Raw genomic sequence first — 19,223 nt, 5'->3', positions numbered from 1 at the left:
AGTCCTGGCAACATCCTGGTAAATCTTTACGAAACCCTCTCGAATCGTATTCTTCCTATCACAGAGTCACCAAAACTGTACTCAGTACCCAAAATGTGGCCTCACCAACATCCTGTTCAACCTCAATGTGATGTCCCAACTTCTATACTGAATGGGGTGGACAGTGAAGGGAATGGTGCGAAATGCTTTCCTTTACCACCTGTCTACCAGTGATGCAACTTTCAAAAGAACTATATACCTGAACCCCCTAACTCCCCCCTCCCCCCCACCGCTGCCGCCAAAGTATCTCTGTTCTACAACACAACCCAGGGACCTACCATTAACTGTACATAGCAATGCTGAAAATTCCTGCATTCTTCACCTGAAGCCCACTGAAGACGTTACCCAGTAGGTAACGAAACATCTGGAAATGAACTTTGCAGCTCAGCAAGCAACCCTACATCCAAAACCTCAACCTGAGCTACAAATCTTCTCAAAACTCACTACGTCCAGCCGTTCCTTGTTTAGCAAAATGCAACCTCTCACTTTTATTCATACCTCTCTCATAGACACACACACACACTCACAGGCTTAAACTCCATCACACTCACACTTCAGTCTTATGCACGCACTCACACACACACAAAACTCTATGGAGTGAATTTGTATTGGCAGAATTATATTTGCAATATTTTCAATTTTGCTCAAAAAGCACACAATCTGCAGGCAGTCAATCCATGCAATATTTTATAAATTCCAACTTTGGAAATAGAACCAGTCTGATTCAAGATTGGAATACTGACAGACTCGAACCTCACATCTTTAATGCATTGTTTGAGCTGAGATGTCACTTTTTTTTTAATAAAACATTAAGTCATCTCGAGAACGTGACTTTAAAGATGTTCTGGGATTTACATATTAATGAACCAAAACCTGCAACCCATTCTAAAAGATGAAAGACATAACAACAATCTAGGTTTATTCAATATATCCTATCAGTCGCATGACACTGTGATCTTTTGCTATACAATCGGGGTATTATTCTCCGGCCAACAGCTACCCGCTGAAGGAGCAGCACTCTGAAAGCTAGTGCTTCCGAATAAACCTGTTGGATTATAACCTGGTGTTGTGTGATTTTTAACTTTATCTACCCCAGTCCAACACCAGCACCTCCACACCGTTTCCAGTGAACGCAGCCCACATCTCCCACTGCTGCCAGTAAACTATACAATGCTGATGAAACGGTGCAGTACCTGCATTTCTGAAAAATTTACAATTTCTAATGATACTAGGTACTCATTCACTGCTCCATCTGATACATGACATTGGAAACTTAGTGCAGGAGGCTGAAATGAAATGAGCAGCTTTAAAACAAAAACCTCTTGGAGCTCAAAGCCTTCAATGAGAGTCTGAGCCCGGCGAAAAGTTCAGGTAACCTTTATTGCGACCCAACGTTGTTACAGCTTCAAACCACCCCCCCTCCCCACCCCCGCAAAAAGGTGTAGAAAAAGTAGCTGCTTTTTAAATAGCTTAAGGTCAAAGCGTGCACCCCCAACCCACACCATCTCACCTTCTTTACTATGGTCACCACCGAGTTGTCAGTTTGTAATTGGATCCTTGGTACAGCCTTAACTGTAGGAAGTATTGCCTCACTCAGCAATTTCAACCCATACCCTGTAAACAAGTAAGACTTTCCCCACTCAATGACTGGTGGCAGTGGTGGGCAATGAAGAGTCAATCATGCTGTTGTGGGTCTGGAGTTACGTGTCGGCCAGACCGGGTAAAGGATGCAGCTGGGACAACTGAGTGAATCCTTCCCCACAACAGCAGTTTCCTTCCCTAAAAAGGGATGTGAGTGAATCAGATGGGTGTTGTCCCCCAAACAATCATTTCTTCATGAGGTTCTGAACTCCAGATTTCTGACCGAAATCCAATTCCACCATCTGCCACGGCGGGATTCAAACCTGGCAGTCCCCGGAACTGGGTTGATAGTCCAGTCAATCAGGTAGTTGGCTATCCGTCCTTTAATCCCCCTGCGATGGCACATGGACTCGCTGGTGCCTCCGCAGATGGGAAGCGCAGGTAAAGCCCTTCTCACACGGAGAGTAGGTGAACTGCCTCTCCCCAGTGTACACCTGCCGGTGGGCCAGCAGGATGGAGGAATTGCTGAAGGCCTTCCCACACTCAGTGCAGAAGAACGGCCTCTCTCCGGTGTGCCCCTTCCTGTGGGCCAGCAGGGTGGAGGCCTGGTTAAAGCCCTTCCCACACTCGGGGCAGCTGAAGGGCCTCTCCCCTGAGTGGACCCGCTGGTGCCTCACCAGGTCAGAGGAATTGCTGAAGGCCTTCCCGCATTCGGGGCAGCTGAAGGGCCTCTCCCCAGTATGACTGCGCTGATGAGTGTCCAGGATAGAAGGGACACAGAAGCCTTTTCCGCAGACGCCACACTTCCACGGTTTCTGCACGGGGCGGGATCCATTGGGTTTCTCCATGGCCGAAGCTTCAGCTGCAGACAAACGCATGTACAGCCCCTGCCTGCCGTGAATTCCTCTTTCCAGGCCATATAATTGCTTCAGGCTCCATACTCAGTGTGCTGCAACAGTAGGGTCTCTCATCCAGTCCCATTGATGCTGAAGACGTGCTCCAACAGGAACCAAAAGGCTTTGCTCCTTCTCACAGAATCACAAGTCAAAAATTGTTGCAGTCCTGATGGACTGAGTGACTGTCGGACATTGACGTCGAAGTGAGGACTGCAGAAGCTGGAGAGTCAGAGTTGAACAGTGCAGCGCTGGAAAAGTACAACAGGTCCGGCAGCATCCAAGGAGCAGGAAAGTTGATGTTTCGGGCATCAGCCCTTCATCTGTTGATTTTGAAACTTCCGTCTTCAGATCATCAAATGCTTTGTAAAAAGAGATTACAAAAGTCATGACTGTCAGTGCAAGGTAGAAATTCAGAACAAGCAATTCTACTTTCTGCAGAACATTCTTTTCTTTTGTTATTCCATATCTGAAAATTGAAAGCACCATCCCTCTCTCTCTCTCTCTCTCCCCCTCTGTTCTCACACCGCTCTAACTAATTCTCCTGAAGGTGTTGATTCAGGATCTTACAGGGGCAGAACTGCAAAAACTTCAAGACTGACATCTCTCTGAGTTTTGGATAACTCCACTGCTGAGAGTGAGCAGGTCTGATTTTGGGAAGCTCAAAAAATAGTGTCAGTTCAGGGTGAACCTGCAATGCAAGTTCTTGAGAAACAACCAGACATGAAGTGGTTAACATCCCTGGAAAGGAGAGAGCAAAATGAGACATCAAAGGCATTAACACCGACATCAGGGAGAAACTGAACATACAGATGTGGCAAGCCAGAGTCAGAGATATACAGCATGGAAACAGTCCGACTCGTCGATGCCAACCAGGTATTCTAAATTAATCAAGACCCATTTGCCACCATTTGGCCCATATCCCTCTCAATCCTTCCATTTTATAGTTCCATCCAGATGCCTTTCAAATGTCATAATTGCACATGCATCCACCATTTCCTCTGGCAGCTCATTCCTTACACACACCACTCTCAATGAAAGAGTGAATTTAGCACAGTGAATCCATCTTAGCCATAGTGCCCAGGGGTGTGTAGGTTAAGTTAGCACGGCCAATCCATGCTAACCTGCACATCCCTGGGCACTATGGGTAAATTCGCACAGCCAATCCACCCTAACCTGCACATCCCTCGATGATATGGATAACTGAACACTGCCAATCCACCTGAACCCATCCAAAACAGAACACTATGGGTCATTTAACATGGGGAATCCACCCCAACCTGGACAAAGTTACATATAACATAATAAAAGGTTACAGTCCAACAAGTTTATTTCGAAGTACCGGCTTTCGGAGTGCTGCGTCTTATTCAGTTGGTTGTGGAGTACAAGATCAGAAGACACAGAATTTATGGAAAAACATTACAGTGTCCTGCCACTGAAATTATATACAGAACAAACCTGGATTGTTAAGTCTTTCATCTTTTAGAATGGGTTGCAGGTATCAATAATATGCAAGTCCCAGAACTTCCTGTCAGGCTCCTTCTCGAGATAACAAGGTTTTATAAGAAAAGGTGACATCTCAGCCCAGATAATGCATGAAAGGAGTGAGGTCAGAGTCTGTCTGTATCCCAATCTTGAGTCAGCCCGCTTCAATTTGCAAAGTGAAATTTACAAAATATTACATCTATTGGCTGCCTGCATTGACTGCCAGCACATTGTGCATTTAGAGTGATACAGTCATAGATGGACAGCATGGAAACAGACCCTTCAGTCCAACTCATCCATGACGACCAGATATCCCAACCCAATCAAGTCCCACCTGCCAGCAACTTGCCCATATCCCTCCAAACTCTTCCTATTCACATGCCCATCCAGACTAGCCTCCACCACTTCCTCTGGCGACTCATTCCATACACATACCACTCCCTGAGTGAAGAAGTTGCCTCTTAGGTCCCTTTCACCCTAAACCTATGCCCTCTAGTTCTGGACTCCCCCACCCCAGGGGAAAGACTTTGTCCATTTATCCTATCAATGCCCCTCATGATTTTATCAATATCCGCAAGATCACCCCTTAGCCTCTGACGCTCCAGGGGAAACAGCCTTAGCCTATTCAACCTCTCCCTATAGCTCAAATCTTCCAATCCTAGCAACATACTTGTAAATCTTTTCTGAACCCTTTCAAGTTTCACAACATCTTTCTGATAGGAAGGAGACCAGAATTGCATGTAATATTCCAACAGTAGCCTAACCAATGTCCTGTGCAGCCGCAACATGACCTCCCAATTCCTGTACTCAATACTCTGACTATTAAAGGAAAGCAGACCAAATGCCTTCTTCACTATCCAATCACTATCCTATTCTTCACTACCTGCAACTCCACTTTCAAGGAGCTATGAAACTGCACTCCAAGACCTCTTTGTTCAGCAACACTCTCTAGGACCTTACCATTAAGTGTATAAGTACTGCTAAGATTTGCTTTCCCAAAATGCAGCACCTCACATTTATCTGAATTAAACTCCATCTGCCACTTCTCAGCCCATTGGCCCATCTGATCAAGATCTCATTGTCATATGAGATAACCTTCTTCGCTGTCCACTACACCTCCAATTTTAGTGTCATCAGCAAACTTATAGCTATACCTCTTATGCTCACATCCAAATCATTTATATAAATAATGAAAAGTAGTGGACCCAGCACAGATCCTTGTGGTACTCTACTGGTCACAGGCCTCCTGTCTGAAAAAACAACCCTCCACCACCACCTTCTACCTTTGAGCCAGTCCTGTATCCAAATCGCAAGTTCTCCCTGTATTCCATGAGATCTAACCTTGCTCACCAGTCTCCCATGGGGAACCTTGTTGAACACCTTACTGAAGTCCATATAGATCACATGTATTCTCTGCCCTCATCAGTTCCCTTCGTTAGTTCTTCAAAAAAACTCACTCAAGTTTGTGAGACATGATTTCCCACACGTAAAGCCATGTTGACTATCCCTAATCAGTCCTTGCCTTTCCAATACATGTACATCTTGTCCCTCAGTTGGATTCCCTCCAACAACACCGACGTCTGGCTCACTGGTCTATAGTTCCGTGGCTTGTCTTTACCACCTTTCTTTAACAGTGGCACAACGTTAATCAACCTCCAGTCTTCCGACACCTCACCTGTGACTATCAATGATACAAATATCTCAGCAAGAGCCCCAGCAATCACTTCTCTATCTTCCCACAGAGTTCAAGGTTACACTTGATCAGGTCCTAGGAATTTATCCACTTTTATTCATTTCAAGGCATCCAGCACTTGCTCCTCTGTAATATGGACATTTTTCAAGATGTCACCATCTATTTCCCTACATTCTATATCTTCCATGTCCTTTTCCACAGTAAACTCTAATGCAAAATACCCGTTTAGTATCCCCCTCACCTCCAGTGGTTCCACATACAGGCCACCTTACTGAACTTTGAGGGGCCCTATTCTCTCCCTTCTTATTCTTTTGTCCTTAATCTATTTGCAAAAATCCTTTGGATTCTCCTTAGCTCTAGTTGCCAAAGCTATCTCATGTCCCCTGTTTTCCCCTCCTGATTTCTCTCTTAAGTATACTCCTACTCCCTTTATACTGTAAGGCTTCACTCGATCTGTCCTGTCTATACCTGACATATGCTTCCTTCATTTTCTGAACCAAACCCTCAATTTTTCCAGTCATCCAGCATTGCCTATACCTACCAGCCTTTCCTTTCACCCTAACAAGAATATATTTTCTCTGGACTCTAGTTGTCACAGTTCTGAAGGCTTCCCATTTTCCAGCCGTCCCTTTACCTGCAAACATTGGCGCACTATCAGCTTTTGAAAGTTCTTGCCTAACACCGTCAAATTTAGAACTTTTGAGCAAAATAGAATATATCTGCAAATGTAATGCTGCAACTTCAAATTCATCCCCATGGAGAGTGTGGTTCTGTGTGTGTAATAGAGAAACCCTGTTTCCATGCTGTATATCCATATGTCTATTTGATAACAGATGCTTTATTTTTGTTGTTGCAAGTATTGTTGTAAATCATAGCTGGATATTAATAGTTGGATGTAAGGGAGAGAGAATTCCTCAGGTAGAGCACTATCAGAATCCTGGGAGACCACTACTTCAGATTTACTTGGACTGGTTGACAGTCTGGGAGATTATGGATTGGGTCTCGATTGAATAAATGTTTTATTTTTCCCGAACGTGTAAAAGGGGGCGTTAAAGCTTCAGCAGAAATCCAGCAGAGCTGAGAACAGACCAACATCTGTGGGAACAGGGAGATCAACAGAGGACAGAGAAATCAGGACCTGAAATCCAAGCTGACACCAGACTACCCTATGATCAGTGCTTTGATGAGCAGCACCAACTCCCTCCCTTTACTGAGCTTCCCATTTGACTATCCCCTCGATATTCAGGATCCAGTCCTTCCCATCCTGAAGCCATGTCCCTGTAAGGAGTCTCAGATCATAATTATTCTCTTCAATGTGTTCAGTCAATTCATTCACTTCTGTTACAATGCAGCTCACATTCAGTTTTTAGTTTCAGTTTTTGTGATCTTCTGAATCCAGTTTTGATTGCTGGTATATTTACTCTCCTTGTCCCTTTCTATCATTCTCTGATGTTCATTTGCACATCACGACATTGCTCACCAGCCTTGATTTGGATTGGCCAGGCTAAATTGCCCATAGTGTGCAGGTTAGTTGGGTTAGCCATGGGAAATGCAGAATTATAGGTTCATTGTAATAGAAGCAGGAGTCAGCCATTTGGCCCGTCCTGCCTACTCTGCCATTCATTAAGATATGGCTGATCTATCCATCTTCTCAGCTCCTCCACCCTGCAATATCCCAACTATCCTTAATTCCCCAATTATGCAGAAACTCATCTAATTTTGTCTTCAATATACTTAATATACTAGGTGGGCGGCATGGTGGCACAGTGGTTAGCACTGCTGCCTCACAGCGCCAGAGACCCGGGTTCAATTCCCACCTCAGGCGACTGACTGTGTGGAGTTTGCACGTTCTCCCCGTGTCTGCGTGGGTTTCCTCCGGGTGCTCCGGTTTCCTCCCACAGTCCAAAGATGTGCAGGGTCAGGTGAATTGGCCATGCTAAATTGCCCGTAGTGTTAGGTAAGGGGTAAATGTAGGGGTATGGGTTTCGCTTCAGCGGGTCGGTGTGGACTTGTTGGGCCGAAGGGCCTGTTTCCACACTGTAATGTAATCTAATCTAATCTAATCTTAACGAAGCAACCTTCTCTGCCATAGTTTCACTGCCAGAGACTGCCATAGTTTCACTACTCTCCAGGAAAAGCAGTTCCTCATCATCTCTGTCCTAAATCTACTTCCCCTAATCTTGGGGCCTAGTCTCATCTACCAGCAGAAATGACTGGATAGGGTAGGGTTTCATCCCCTCAGTGCAATGAATTCCCACTTTCCACCAAATCCCACATGTACTCACTCACTCACTCAGTTGCTGGCTCACAAATGAAAGATTTCATTGTAATTTCTTCTGCTCTGAGTAAGGGCAAAACATTTTTGAAAGCTGTTCTGAAAGTCCAGTCTTCACAACAACACTTCTGCTTTCACTGAAGATGATTAAAGTCATACAACACAGAAACAGACCCTTTGGCCCAACTCATCCGTGCCAGCTATATATCACAAACTAATTTAGTCCCATTTACCAGCATTTGACTCATCCCTCTAAATCCTTCCTATTCAAGTACCCATCCAGTGGCTTTTAAATGTTGTCATTGTACCAGCCTCCCCACTTCCTCTGGTAGTTCGTTCCATACACGTTCCACACTCTGTCTGAAAATATGTTGCCCCTCAGGTCCCTTTCCCTACTCACCTTAAACTTCTGCCCCTTTAGTTCTGGACTCCCCTACCATGGAGAAAAGACCTTGGGTATTCACCCTATCCATGCCCCTTATAAACTTCTTTAAAGGTTACCACTCAGCCTCTGATGCTCCAAAGAAAATATCTCCCTGGCCTGTTCAGCCCCTTCCTGCAGCTCAAACCCTCCAAATCTGGCAATAGACTTCTAAATATTTTCTGAGCCCTCTCAAAGTTTCATAACATCTTTCCTACATCAGAGAGACCAGAATTGAATGCAGTATTCCAAAAGTGGCCTAACCAATGTCCTGTACAGCCGCAAAATGATCTCCCAGTTCCTATACTGAACGCTCTGGCCAATAAAGGAAAGCATACCAAACACCTTGTTCACTATGCTGTCTATGTAAGACTCCACCTTCAAGTAACTATGAACCTGCACTCCAAGGTCTCTTTGTTCTGCGACACTCCCCTTAACTGTGTCAGTCCAGCCTGGATTGCTGGACCAAAATGCAACATCTCACATTTCTCTGAATTAAACCCCATCTGCTACTCCTTGGCCCATCCAATCAATTCTAATTTATGCTAAACTCTCTTTCCTCTGTTATTCCTGAGAAGCTGAAAATCTCTGTCCCACATACTCTCCCTCCATTCTGTCATTGCTGAACCTAATCCCTGCGTACCTCATCCTGAAAAGTCTGTTTCATGCTGATTAACAGGCCCACACTCAGGAGGATCTAATGGAAACATACAGAATACTGAATGGCCTGGACAGAGTAGACTTTCAGAGGATGTTTCCATTGGTGGGAGAGACTAGGACCCGAGGGCACAACCTTCGAGTAAAGGGAAGGCGGTTTAGAACGCAGGTAAGGAGATACTTCTTCAGTGAAAGAGTGGTGAATCTATGGAATTCATTTCTACAGAAGGTTGTAGAGGCTCGGTCACTGAGGATATTTAAGACTGAGGTCGATAGGTTCCTGAGTATCATGGGGATGGAGAGTTCCAGGGAGAGCGCAGGAGAATGGGGTTGAGAAACCTATCAGCCACGATTGAATGGTATGGACAGGTCTGATGGGCTGAATGGCCTAATTTCTGCTCCTATGTCTTATGGTCTCTTGCTGTCCTGGCCACAGTGAGAGAATTGTGAGCAGGAGTTGGCCTTTTGGTCTTTCGAGCCTGCACAAGCATTGAACAGATCATAATTGAATATGGATCTACTTACATCTAGGTGAATAGGCTGGAACGTTTTCACTGGACCATAGGAGGTTGAGAGGTGACCTTATTGAGGTTTATAAAATCACGAGGGGCATAGATGAGGTCAATATCAGCTGTTGTTTCAAGAATAAGGAGCAATCTCTTTAAGGTGAGAGGAGAAAAATTTTAAAAAGACATGAGGAGCACATTTTTCGTTTAAGAGCGTGGAGTGTGTGTCAAATGAATGTCCAGAGGAAGTAATGAATGCAGGTACAGTAACAACATTTAAAATAAATTTGAATAAGTGCACAAATAGAAAAGTTTCAGAAGGATATGGGCCAAACATTGGCAGGTGGGGCTAGTTTAGTTTGTGAATATAGTCAGCATGGACTAGTTGGACTGAAGGGTCTGTTTCTGTGCTGTATGACTCTGTAACTGTTCTATACTGGTCTTAAAACCATTTTCTTGCCTTCCCCCAAAACCATCCACTTCTTTGTTCATCAAAGTCAAATGAACTCGGCCTTGAATACATTCAATGACCGGCCTAACTGCTGAAAGACATCCACACTTCTGAACTCAATTCCTCTTGCTAATATATCACTTGCTTTGCTCATTGCACCTGTCTGACAACTGGCAGTAGCTGGTTTCGAAGGACGCTGAAGCCCCTTTGTCCATCCACACATCTTTCCTGATGAAGAGCTCGTGCCCGAAACGTCGACTCTCCTCCTCAGTTGCTGCCTGACCTGCTGTGGTTTGCCAGCGCCACACTTTTCAACTCTGATCTCCAGCATCTCACTTTCGCCACATCTCAACATATCACTACATAAACAATGCACCTCCTTTCTGCTTTTTTTTTTACATACATCAAAGGCTATACCTTTACATTGTGGCACTGCGTTTGCAAAGTGAGACACAGACCTGGATCAACTTTTCCAGAGTCTGTCCCCTCCCTCGATTCACTCTTTCCTTTCATTTGCTACAAATCAATAATTGAACCCCAGAATGAAAAGAAAATGGAAAACGTGTTGACAAAAACACTATTATACTCACAAATTTTAGACAGAGGAAGGAATTTATAGTCTGGGGTGAGGTTTAATCTTCATTCAGTGACAAAAGGGCAGCATCAGCGGTTTCAGAGCTCACGGTCCAACTTCCTAATTTCGACAATGGCCGACTCTGATTGGCAGGAGGACTAGCCTCCTTCGGGTCCTCCAAGGTTCTCCATTGGTCCATGGAACGGAGCTCGTGCGCCTTTTCTGCGGACACCCAGGCGTATGCGCAGTACTTTGCTGACACCGACAGACATGCGTAGTGCTTACTGACACCGCGGAGCATGCTCAGTATGCTCTGTCACGATGCTGGTGTTCACTGACAAATTTTAGAGTTAAAAATCATAAACCACCTGGTTATAGTCCAACAGGCTTATTTGGAAGCACGGGATTTTGGAGCACTGCTCCTTCATTAGGCGGTTGTGGAGTACAACATGGTAACACAGAATTTATGATCTTCTGATCTTATACTCCACAACCACCTGATGAAGGAGCCACGCTCCGAAAGCTAAGTGTTTCTAAACAAGCCGATTGGACTGTAACCTGGTGTTGTGTGATTTTTAACTTTGTACACCCCAGTCCAACACCGGCACTTCCAGATCATGACAAATTTCAAGTGTCCAAATGCGAATACGAGAGAAAAATGCCAACGCCATTTTTTTTTCCGAAATGTTTTTTTTCCCCTGTGCCTCGACGTTTTATTCCTGTTGTATTTTGTCTGGCTGCTCAACGTTCCTGCCTTTACCCCAGGGTCGAGGTACTCCAAAACTAGAGGGTACAGGTTTAGGGTGAGGAGGAAAGATTTGAAGAGATTCAAAAGACTCGGCAGAGAACATTCACCCCCTACAGGGCGAAAGTGACGGCTACAGATGTTGGAGATTAGGGTCGAGAGTGTGTGCTGGAAAAGCACAGCAGGTCAGGCAGTGTGCGAGGAGCAGAAGAATTGACGTTTCCAGCAAAACCCTTCATCAGGAAATAGCTGTGTGGAATTGCAGAGCTGTAGCATAATCGAGTGGGTCTGGATGGGATGCTATTAGGAAGGTCGGTGTGAATGGCCTGTAGGGATGATATGATTCCACTGCCTTAGCCACGCGTATATTGAGAAATGATTGCCCCAAGTCTGCTGTGGGAGGAGTGGGTTCGTTTGTGGGACACTGATACCAGTTCTGGGGAAGGTAGGATTGTGCTGTCTCTCTCTTCACACTCTGCACCCCACCCCCGTCCATTTTCTCCTCACCCACTACCCCCTGCAAATTCTCTCCCCTCACACTGCATCCCCATTCTCTCCCCATAACCCTCTGAACCCCAGTCCTTCTCTACCCCCCAACCTCTGTCCCCCTCTCCATTTCTCTCCCTTCTCCGCCCCCACCAGCGACCGGCCCCATCCTTTCTGGTGCCTGAGCCCTCTTTGATCGCTGTATCAAGCCCTTTTAAGGAGAAAGAGAGAATGGGTGGTGACGATTCTACCTGGGAAACAGGGAGAAATGACTGATTTTTAAAATTGAGAATAGCTAAAATCATATATTCAGAAACGTTGTTAAAGTCTGGAAGAATGTTCTTTTTTGAAAAAAAAAACAAGCTGTAGAAATCTTTCTGAAACTTGCATTGATATATGCACAGTTAGGCCACAACCAAGGACAGGCTGTAAGAGTGAATGAGTGAATAAAAGACAAGCCCCACCTCACCCATGAGGAGAAAGTGAGAACTGCAGATGCTGGAGGTCAGAGTCGAGAATGTGATTCTTAAAAATTACAGCAGGTCAGGCAGCATCCAAGGAGCAGGAGAATCAACATTTCAGACATAAGCCCTTCACCTTGCCCTCTCCAGTGTGTGTTGTGAAACTGCTTAACTGCTTAATAATTTCTAGTGGCCGAGCAGAGGCTGATAACAAGTTTGGAACACACGAGAATGACCTTAGCTGAGACCTTGGGTCCATGAGTCACTACAGGAGACCCAGCTACACAATACACACGCAAATTCTCTCTTTCTCTCTCTCTCTCTCTCTCTCTCACACACACACACACACACTCAAGTACTCACACGGTCGTGCAGACCCACTCTGATACACAGGCTCTCTCTCAGACACACAATGAGACACCCCTCACACTCACATCCATGCACACACCTTCTCACACAATTATACTCCATCACACGCACACTTTACCCAGCATGCACACGCACACACACAGACGCTCTGTCTCCTGCATGCACTCACACATAGAAGTCTTTGGGGTGAATTGCATTTGCAGGATTATATATTTGGAAATAGAACCCGTCTGACTCGAGACTGGGATACATACAGACTCTAACCTCACAGCTCTCATGCGTTGTCTGACCTGACGTGTCACCTCCCTTTATAAAACATTAAGTTACCTGGAGAATGTTACTAAAAAGGAGTTCTGGGATTTACAGATTAATGAACCGAAATCTGCAACCCATTTTAGAAGATGAAAGACTTAACAGGTTTCTTCAATATATCATTAATGTTGCATGACACGATAATCTTTTGCTATATATTCTGTGTCTTACCATCCTACTCAACAGCTACCTGATGAAGGAACAGCGCTCCAAAACCCAGTGCTTCCAAATAAGCCTGTTGGATTTTACCCTGGTGTTTGTGTCATTTTAAAACTTTGTTTCCAGTGAATACAGCCCACACCTCCCACTGTTGCCAGGAAACTTTGCAATGCCAATGAAACAATAAACCTGCAGTCCTGAAAAATTTACAATTTTGAACAATACTAGCTACTCATTCACTGCTCCTTCTGAGACCGGCACTGGAAACTCGGTGCTGGTGGCTGAAAGAAATGAGAAGCTGTTGGATCTCACAGCTTTCAGCGAGAGTTTAAGCCTGACAGTAAGTTCAGGTAACCTTTACTGTGACCCAACTTTGTTACAGCTTCAGATCTCCACATCACAAGGCGTACAAAAAGTAGCTTTTCTTAAATAAAAAGCACCTCAAGCTCAAAGTGCACACACTCACCCCCACTCCCCCCACCACACTTTCTTTATTATTGGTCAGTTGAGTTGTCCCTTTGTAACTGGATCCTTCGTACAGCCGGGTAAAGCATGCAGCTGGGACGACTGAGTGAATCCTTTCCCGCAACGGCAGTTTCCATCATTGAAAAGGACATGAGTGAATCAGATGGGTTTTTGCCCTCTGAAAATGGTTTCATCCTTAGATTCTGAAGTTCAGATTACTGACCGAATCCCAATTCTGCCATCTGCCGCGACGGGATTCGAACCTGAGAGTCCCCAGAGCGGGGTTGTTAGCGGCGCTCGGCCATCGCTCCTTCCCTCCCCCCGCGATGGCACGTGAACGCGCTGGTGCCTCCCCAGGTGGGAGGAGCAGGTGAAGCCCTTCCGGCACTGACAGCAGGTGAACGGCCTCTCTCCGGTGTGGACCCACTGGTGGGTCAGCAGTGCAGCTGACTGAGTGAACCCCCTCCCGTACGTGGGACACGTGAATGGCTTCTCTCACTTGTGCGTCTCCAGATGGCTGATCCGACTGAAGCCCTTCCAGCACACTGAGCAGGTCAATGGCCTCTCCCCGCTGTGAATACGTCTGTGGGTTTCCAGCAGGGATGGGGAAGGGAATCCTTTCCCTCAGTCCCCACATTTCCACAGTTTCCCCATTGGGGGAGCTTTCCTTGTGTTGATCTGGGTTTGAAATTACAATCAGAACGGGGACATAGTCTATCCCCACTGTGAGGGATGAGACTTTGATTCCCCCAAGCTGAGTAAATGGTGTGAAGCACTTTTCACAGTCAGCGCACTGAATCTCCCTCACTCGGTGTCTCAGTATTCTTCCTGCCACACCAGTGTCCAAAATCTCTCAAGCAAACAAAAGCAACCATGTCTTCTTGATTGGAATGGCTGCTGATATTCAAGTCCCAATGAATCAAGTGGCTCTGACAGAAGTTGATGTATCATTTGTTCTCAGATTTCTTTCGGCACGTTTTCCTGCAAAAAAAAAATCACAAAATAAGTGATCATTGGCGGGACACTTAAACGAACATAACAGAGGTGGCAGTTCCCGTAGTTTGCCAGATGCCTGCTGATCAGATAATACCCAGCACACAGAAACCTGAAATCCCTCATGCAGCCAGATAGGCTGAGGTGAACGGCCTCTCTCCGGTGTGGACCCACTGGTGGGTCAGCAGTGCAGCTGACTGAGTGACCCCTCTCCCGTACATGGAGTTTTCCCGTAGAGGAAAACTTCATTCAAATCTAATCTAATCTAATCTTCAACTAAATGAATGTACATATATATATATATATATCAATATGCCAATTCTTTCAATGCGACTCAGTTCCATGAAAAACTACACTTTTAATTGTGAACATGAGGAAAAAAGCAATCATTTTCCAGCGTGCAAACTGCACACGTACCAAACTGAGGGAATACACAAGGAAAATACCTAAAAGAGAGATAGAAAGTATTTGAGCACCTTTGCAGAATCTGCTCCCTCTCTGGATTCACTCCAGTTGCTACAAGTAAACCTCCCTGGGGGTCAGGCAGCCCCGCATCGGGAAGCAGTGGGATGGTCAACTACGACCAGTTTACATGGAGAACACATCTCCACATTAAGCAGCCTCGAGGCAAACTTCACTTCCTTCCACTTAAAGTTCAAGACCCCTCAAAGCGAAATTCCCCAGGTAAGTTTGGAAGAATTTCTTTCAGGTGTTCACTAATCATTTCTATGAGCACTTTGTTAAAGTTTGAATATTGCGAGTTTTGATAATTAGTGATTCTGAGCGAAATCACAGTTCGAAAAACAGAATGTGGGAATTTAGACAGAGTTTATTTTTGCACAACAGGATATGACATGACAGCAGTGAAGATCTTTTGACGTCATTCTCAAACGTGCCTGCCACACGCCAGATGAAAAGCTGAATACTTCTCTGGAAAAACTGCCGAGCAATGCAGGAGAATGGCACAACGCGTGCGTATTGGGACCATAACCCAAAAGAAAAACCATTCTCCCCTATTCATTCAACGTCGTCTTTAGCAGCTTTCCCGTATAACGGCGCTCTGTTCTGCACCTTGCCTTCTCATCCGCTTCCCAAAAGATCAAGTCTCTAAACTTCATTTGTGCAAAAATGCCCCATTTATTTTCGCAGAAAGCACCGTCGTGAAACAAGGTTGGGCTGCCTGGAGAACGAATGGGGAAGAAACCAGGCAAGTGAAATGGTGTCGACCCAGCAGAGCGAAGCTGGGCCGCATGGCATCTATTCAGAGTAAAATCACAGTTCGACCAACAGAATGTGGGAACCTAGAAAAAGTTAATATTTACTCAGCCTCCATACGTCTGCGCAACACCATATAAGACGACAGCAGTGAAGATCTTTGACAAGAGTCTCGTCAGACGAAAGGCGAAAGGGACCTGTGGAAAACGGCACTGTGCGTAACAGCAGAGTGGCGTAGCGGGAGCGTGCTGGGTCCACGACCCAAAGGTCGATGGATCGAAACCATCCTCTGCTATTGTTCACTGTCTCCTTGAGCGACTTGCCTTTGCGATGGGACTCCGTTCGGCATCTTGCCTTTCAAAAGACTGTCTGAATGCCCCGTATCATACCATTTAGTATGGCGAAACTCACACCGTTCAAGTGACCGGCTTTTGGAGGTCTGAGTAGTCTTCTCCTGTTCTTCGTTGGTTTCCTATGAACTGAACCGCAAAACCACTTCTCTGAGATGCCAATGAGCTGATAAAGTTGAAACGCATGCCTTGTGGTTTCGTGCCTTCCCTGCAGTAATTCGCCACGCCGGTTCCGACGTGAATGACAAGCAGATGTTCTGGAAACTCTTTGCTGCTTGCAATTCTTGGAGCAAAGTGGAATGTATTTCACACTGAGCAAGTTTCAGCTGGCTCAGAGTCTCCAGTGTACATTGCTCTCTTTCCCGCCAGCTCAGAGAGAGAACAATAGGAGGGACAAAGGAGTGAATAACGATCCGTGTGGGAGGGTGAATAACTGTTAATGGAGAGCGTTCGTGGCGAACAATAAGTAGTGTGTCGTAGCAGACTATGTGATAACAAGGGGCTCGTATGTGTGTGGTAGGGGTCAAGGATATGGGGGATTTCAGGCCCTAAGGTCGTGCAACTCGATCTTGAAGACCGGAGGGCTGTAGGGTTTTGAAGTGGAATATGAGGCGTTGTTCTTCCATCTGGAGCTGAGCTTTGCTGGAACACTGCTGCAAGCCTGAGACAGAGATTTTGGCCAGGGATCAGGGTGGCGTGTTAAAGTGGCAGGAAAGCAGAAGCTCAGGTCCGTGTTTTGCGGGCAGAACCGAGGTGTTCTGCGAAGCAGTCATCCAGATTATACTTCATGCTCGGTTGGGGACACGACACTATGAGCGGCGAATGCAGGAGACTAGGTTGCGGCAAATGTGCAGGTGAAGTGCTGCTTCACCTGGAAGATATGTTCGAGCCTGGAAGGATATTCAGGAGGGAGCAGGTAAATTGTGCTTCTGAGTGAAATCACGGTTCGTAAAAACAGAATGTGGCAATTTAGACAGAGTTAATATTTGCTTGTGGGCGATATGTCTGCCGGTGCGTGATGGGAGCATAACCCTGAAGGGAAACCATCTTTCCTATTCACTCAATGTTGTCTTTAGCAGCTTGTTGTGCACCTCGCCTTCTCATCTGCTTTCCAAAAATCTTCGACGTAAATATTTCACACTGCCCAAAATGCACAGTTGAGATGACACACTCGTGGAGGTCTGCGGGGTCTTCTCCTGTTCTCTGTACCCTATGTTGAGGAGGGTAATGCTTGTCACTGGTCACTCCGGTGTCAGAGAAAAGTTTAGAAAGAAAACGGTTTAATTTTCTGCCAGTAGAGAGGGCCCTGTTCCTGGGGACGGGCAAACGGCAGCTGAGAGACAGAATGAGAAGCAGCTGTTCATAGAGTCATAGAGATGTACAGCATGGAAACAGACCCTTCGGTCCAACCCGGCCATGCCGACCAGATATCCCACCCCAATCTAGTTCCACCTGGCAGCACCCGGCCCATATACCTCCAAATCCTTCCTATTCATATATCCATCCAAACGCCACTTAAATGTTGCAATTGTACCAGCCTCCGCCACTTTCTCTGGCAGCTCATTCCATGCACGCACTACCCTCTGCGTGAAAATGTTGCCGCTTAGGTCTCTTTTATATCTTTCCCCTCTCACCCTCTAGTTCTTGACTCCCCGACCCCAGGGAAAAGACTTTGCCTATTTATCCTATCCATGCCCCTCATAATTTTGTAAACCTCCATAAAGTCACCCTTCAGCCTCCGACGTTGCAGAGAAAACAGCCCCAGCCTGTTCAATGTCAACTATACTTCACTCTGAGCAAGACTCAGCTGGTTCAAGAGGTAGAGCGGGGGGTGGGGTGGAAGCGCGCTTGCTGTCTGGCTCGTTGGTCTAGGGGTATGATTCTCGCTTTGGGTCTTCGTCGACGTAGGTTTGCGAGAGGTCCCGGGTTCAAATCCCGGACGAGCCCGCGTTTTATGCCTTGTGCAAAAGTGCCTCTTCCATTTTCTCAAAAAGTACGTTCGTTCAACGAGGTTGGGCTCCCTGGAGAACCAATGGGACAGAAAGCAGCGAAGTGTAATGATTGGAGATAGCGTTGAATAGGTTGACGTGAGTGTTGCGGTGTTTGAGGGATGTCAGCGATGAGGGTGGATTGGAAATTTGGGACAGCTCTCTTCGGAGATCCGAAGTTTGAAATCTGGCCCCATTGAAGCTTTCCAAGTTACGCGAAGTCGAGACAGAGAAAGTAATGTAGTCAAAATGCTCCCACGCCTGAAAGGATCGGCAACGATTCGGCGGAGATTTAAAGTCATGAGGAAAAGAACCAAAAGTGACATTAGGGAGAACGCTTTCGTACAGGGAGTGATTGGGGTCAGTAAATCCCTAACTGACACTGACATAGAGGCAGATTCATGAGACGCAAACGGGAATTCGGTGGTCATGTTTAAAGTAACAATGTGCAGAATTACATGGAGAAGACAAGAGAATAATACGAATAGAGACCCACGTTTACTTACTGTGTCGACCCAGCAGAGCGAAGGTGGGCCGCATGGCGTCTATTCAGAGTGAAATCACAGTTCGACCAACAGAATGTGGGAAGTTAGAAAAAGTTTATATTTACACAGCCTCCATACGTCTGCGCAACACCATATAAGACGACAGCAGTGGAGATCTTTGACAACAGTCTCGTCAGACGAAAGGCTGAAGGGACCTGTGGAAAACGGCGCTGTGCGTACAAGCGGAGTGGCGCCGCGGGAGCGTGCTGGCCCATAACCCAGAGGTCGATGGATCGAAACCATCCTCTGCTATTGTTCACTGTCTCCTTGAGCGACTTGCCTTTGCGATGGGACTCTGTTCGGCATCTTGCCTTTCAAAAGACTTCCTGACTGAATGCCCCGTATCATACCAAATAGTATGGCGAAACTCACACCGTTCAAGTGACCGGCTTTTGGAGGTCTGAGTAGTCTTCTCCTGTTCTTCGTTGGTTTCCTATGAACTGAACCGCAAACCCACTTCTCTGAGATGCCAATGAGCTGATAAAGTTGAAACGCATGCCTTGTGGTTTCGTGCCTTCCCTGCAGTAATTTGCCACGCCGGTTCCGACGTGAATGACAAG

General features: G+C 46.0%; 1 protein-coding gene and 1 non-coding gene across 2 annotated transcripts in view; one reads left to right on the top strand and one right to left on the bottom strand.

Annotated features, from left to right (window-relative positions):
* Positions 1 to 1,528: 1,528 nt before the first annotated feature.
* The window catches only part of LOC148144037 (uncharacterized), a 142,232-nt gene continuing 124,537 nt past the window's right edge, over positions 1,529 to 19,223 (bottom strand). The window contains exon 5 of the mRNA XM_087974566.1: positions 1,529 to 2,364. Coding sequence (XP_087830692.1) covers positions 2,004 to 2,364 — 361 coding nt within the window. The 3' untranslated portion in view covers positions 1,529 to 2,003. The remainder of the gene's footprint in view (positions 2,365 to 19,223) is intronic.
* Positions 17,988 to 18,077, top strand: trnap-ugg (transfer RNA proline (anticodon UGG)). The gene is given in 2 exon segments: positions 17,988 to 18,023; positions 18,042 to 18,077. It is a non-coding gene; the product is annotated as a tRNA-Pro (tRNA).

Source organism: Chiloscyllium plagiosum, unplaced genomic scaffold, assembly GCF_037043375.1.
Source record: "Chiloscyllium plagiosum isolate Xiang-an unplaced genomic scaffold, Cpla_swu_hap1 HiC_scaffold_27, whole genome shotgun sequence".
NCBI classification, from domain to species: Eukaryota; Metazoa; Chordata; class Chondrichthyes; order Orectolobiformes; family Hemiscylliidae; genus Chiloscyllium; species Chiloscyllium plagiosum.
This window is presented reverse-complemented; position numbering and strand designations above follow the sequence as displayed.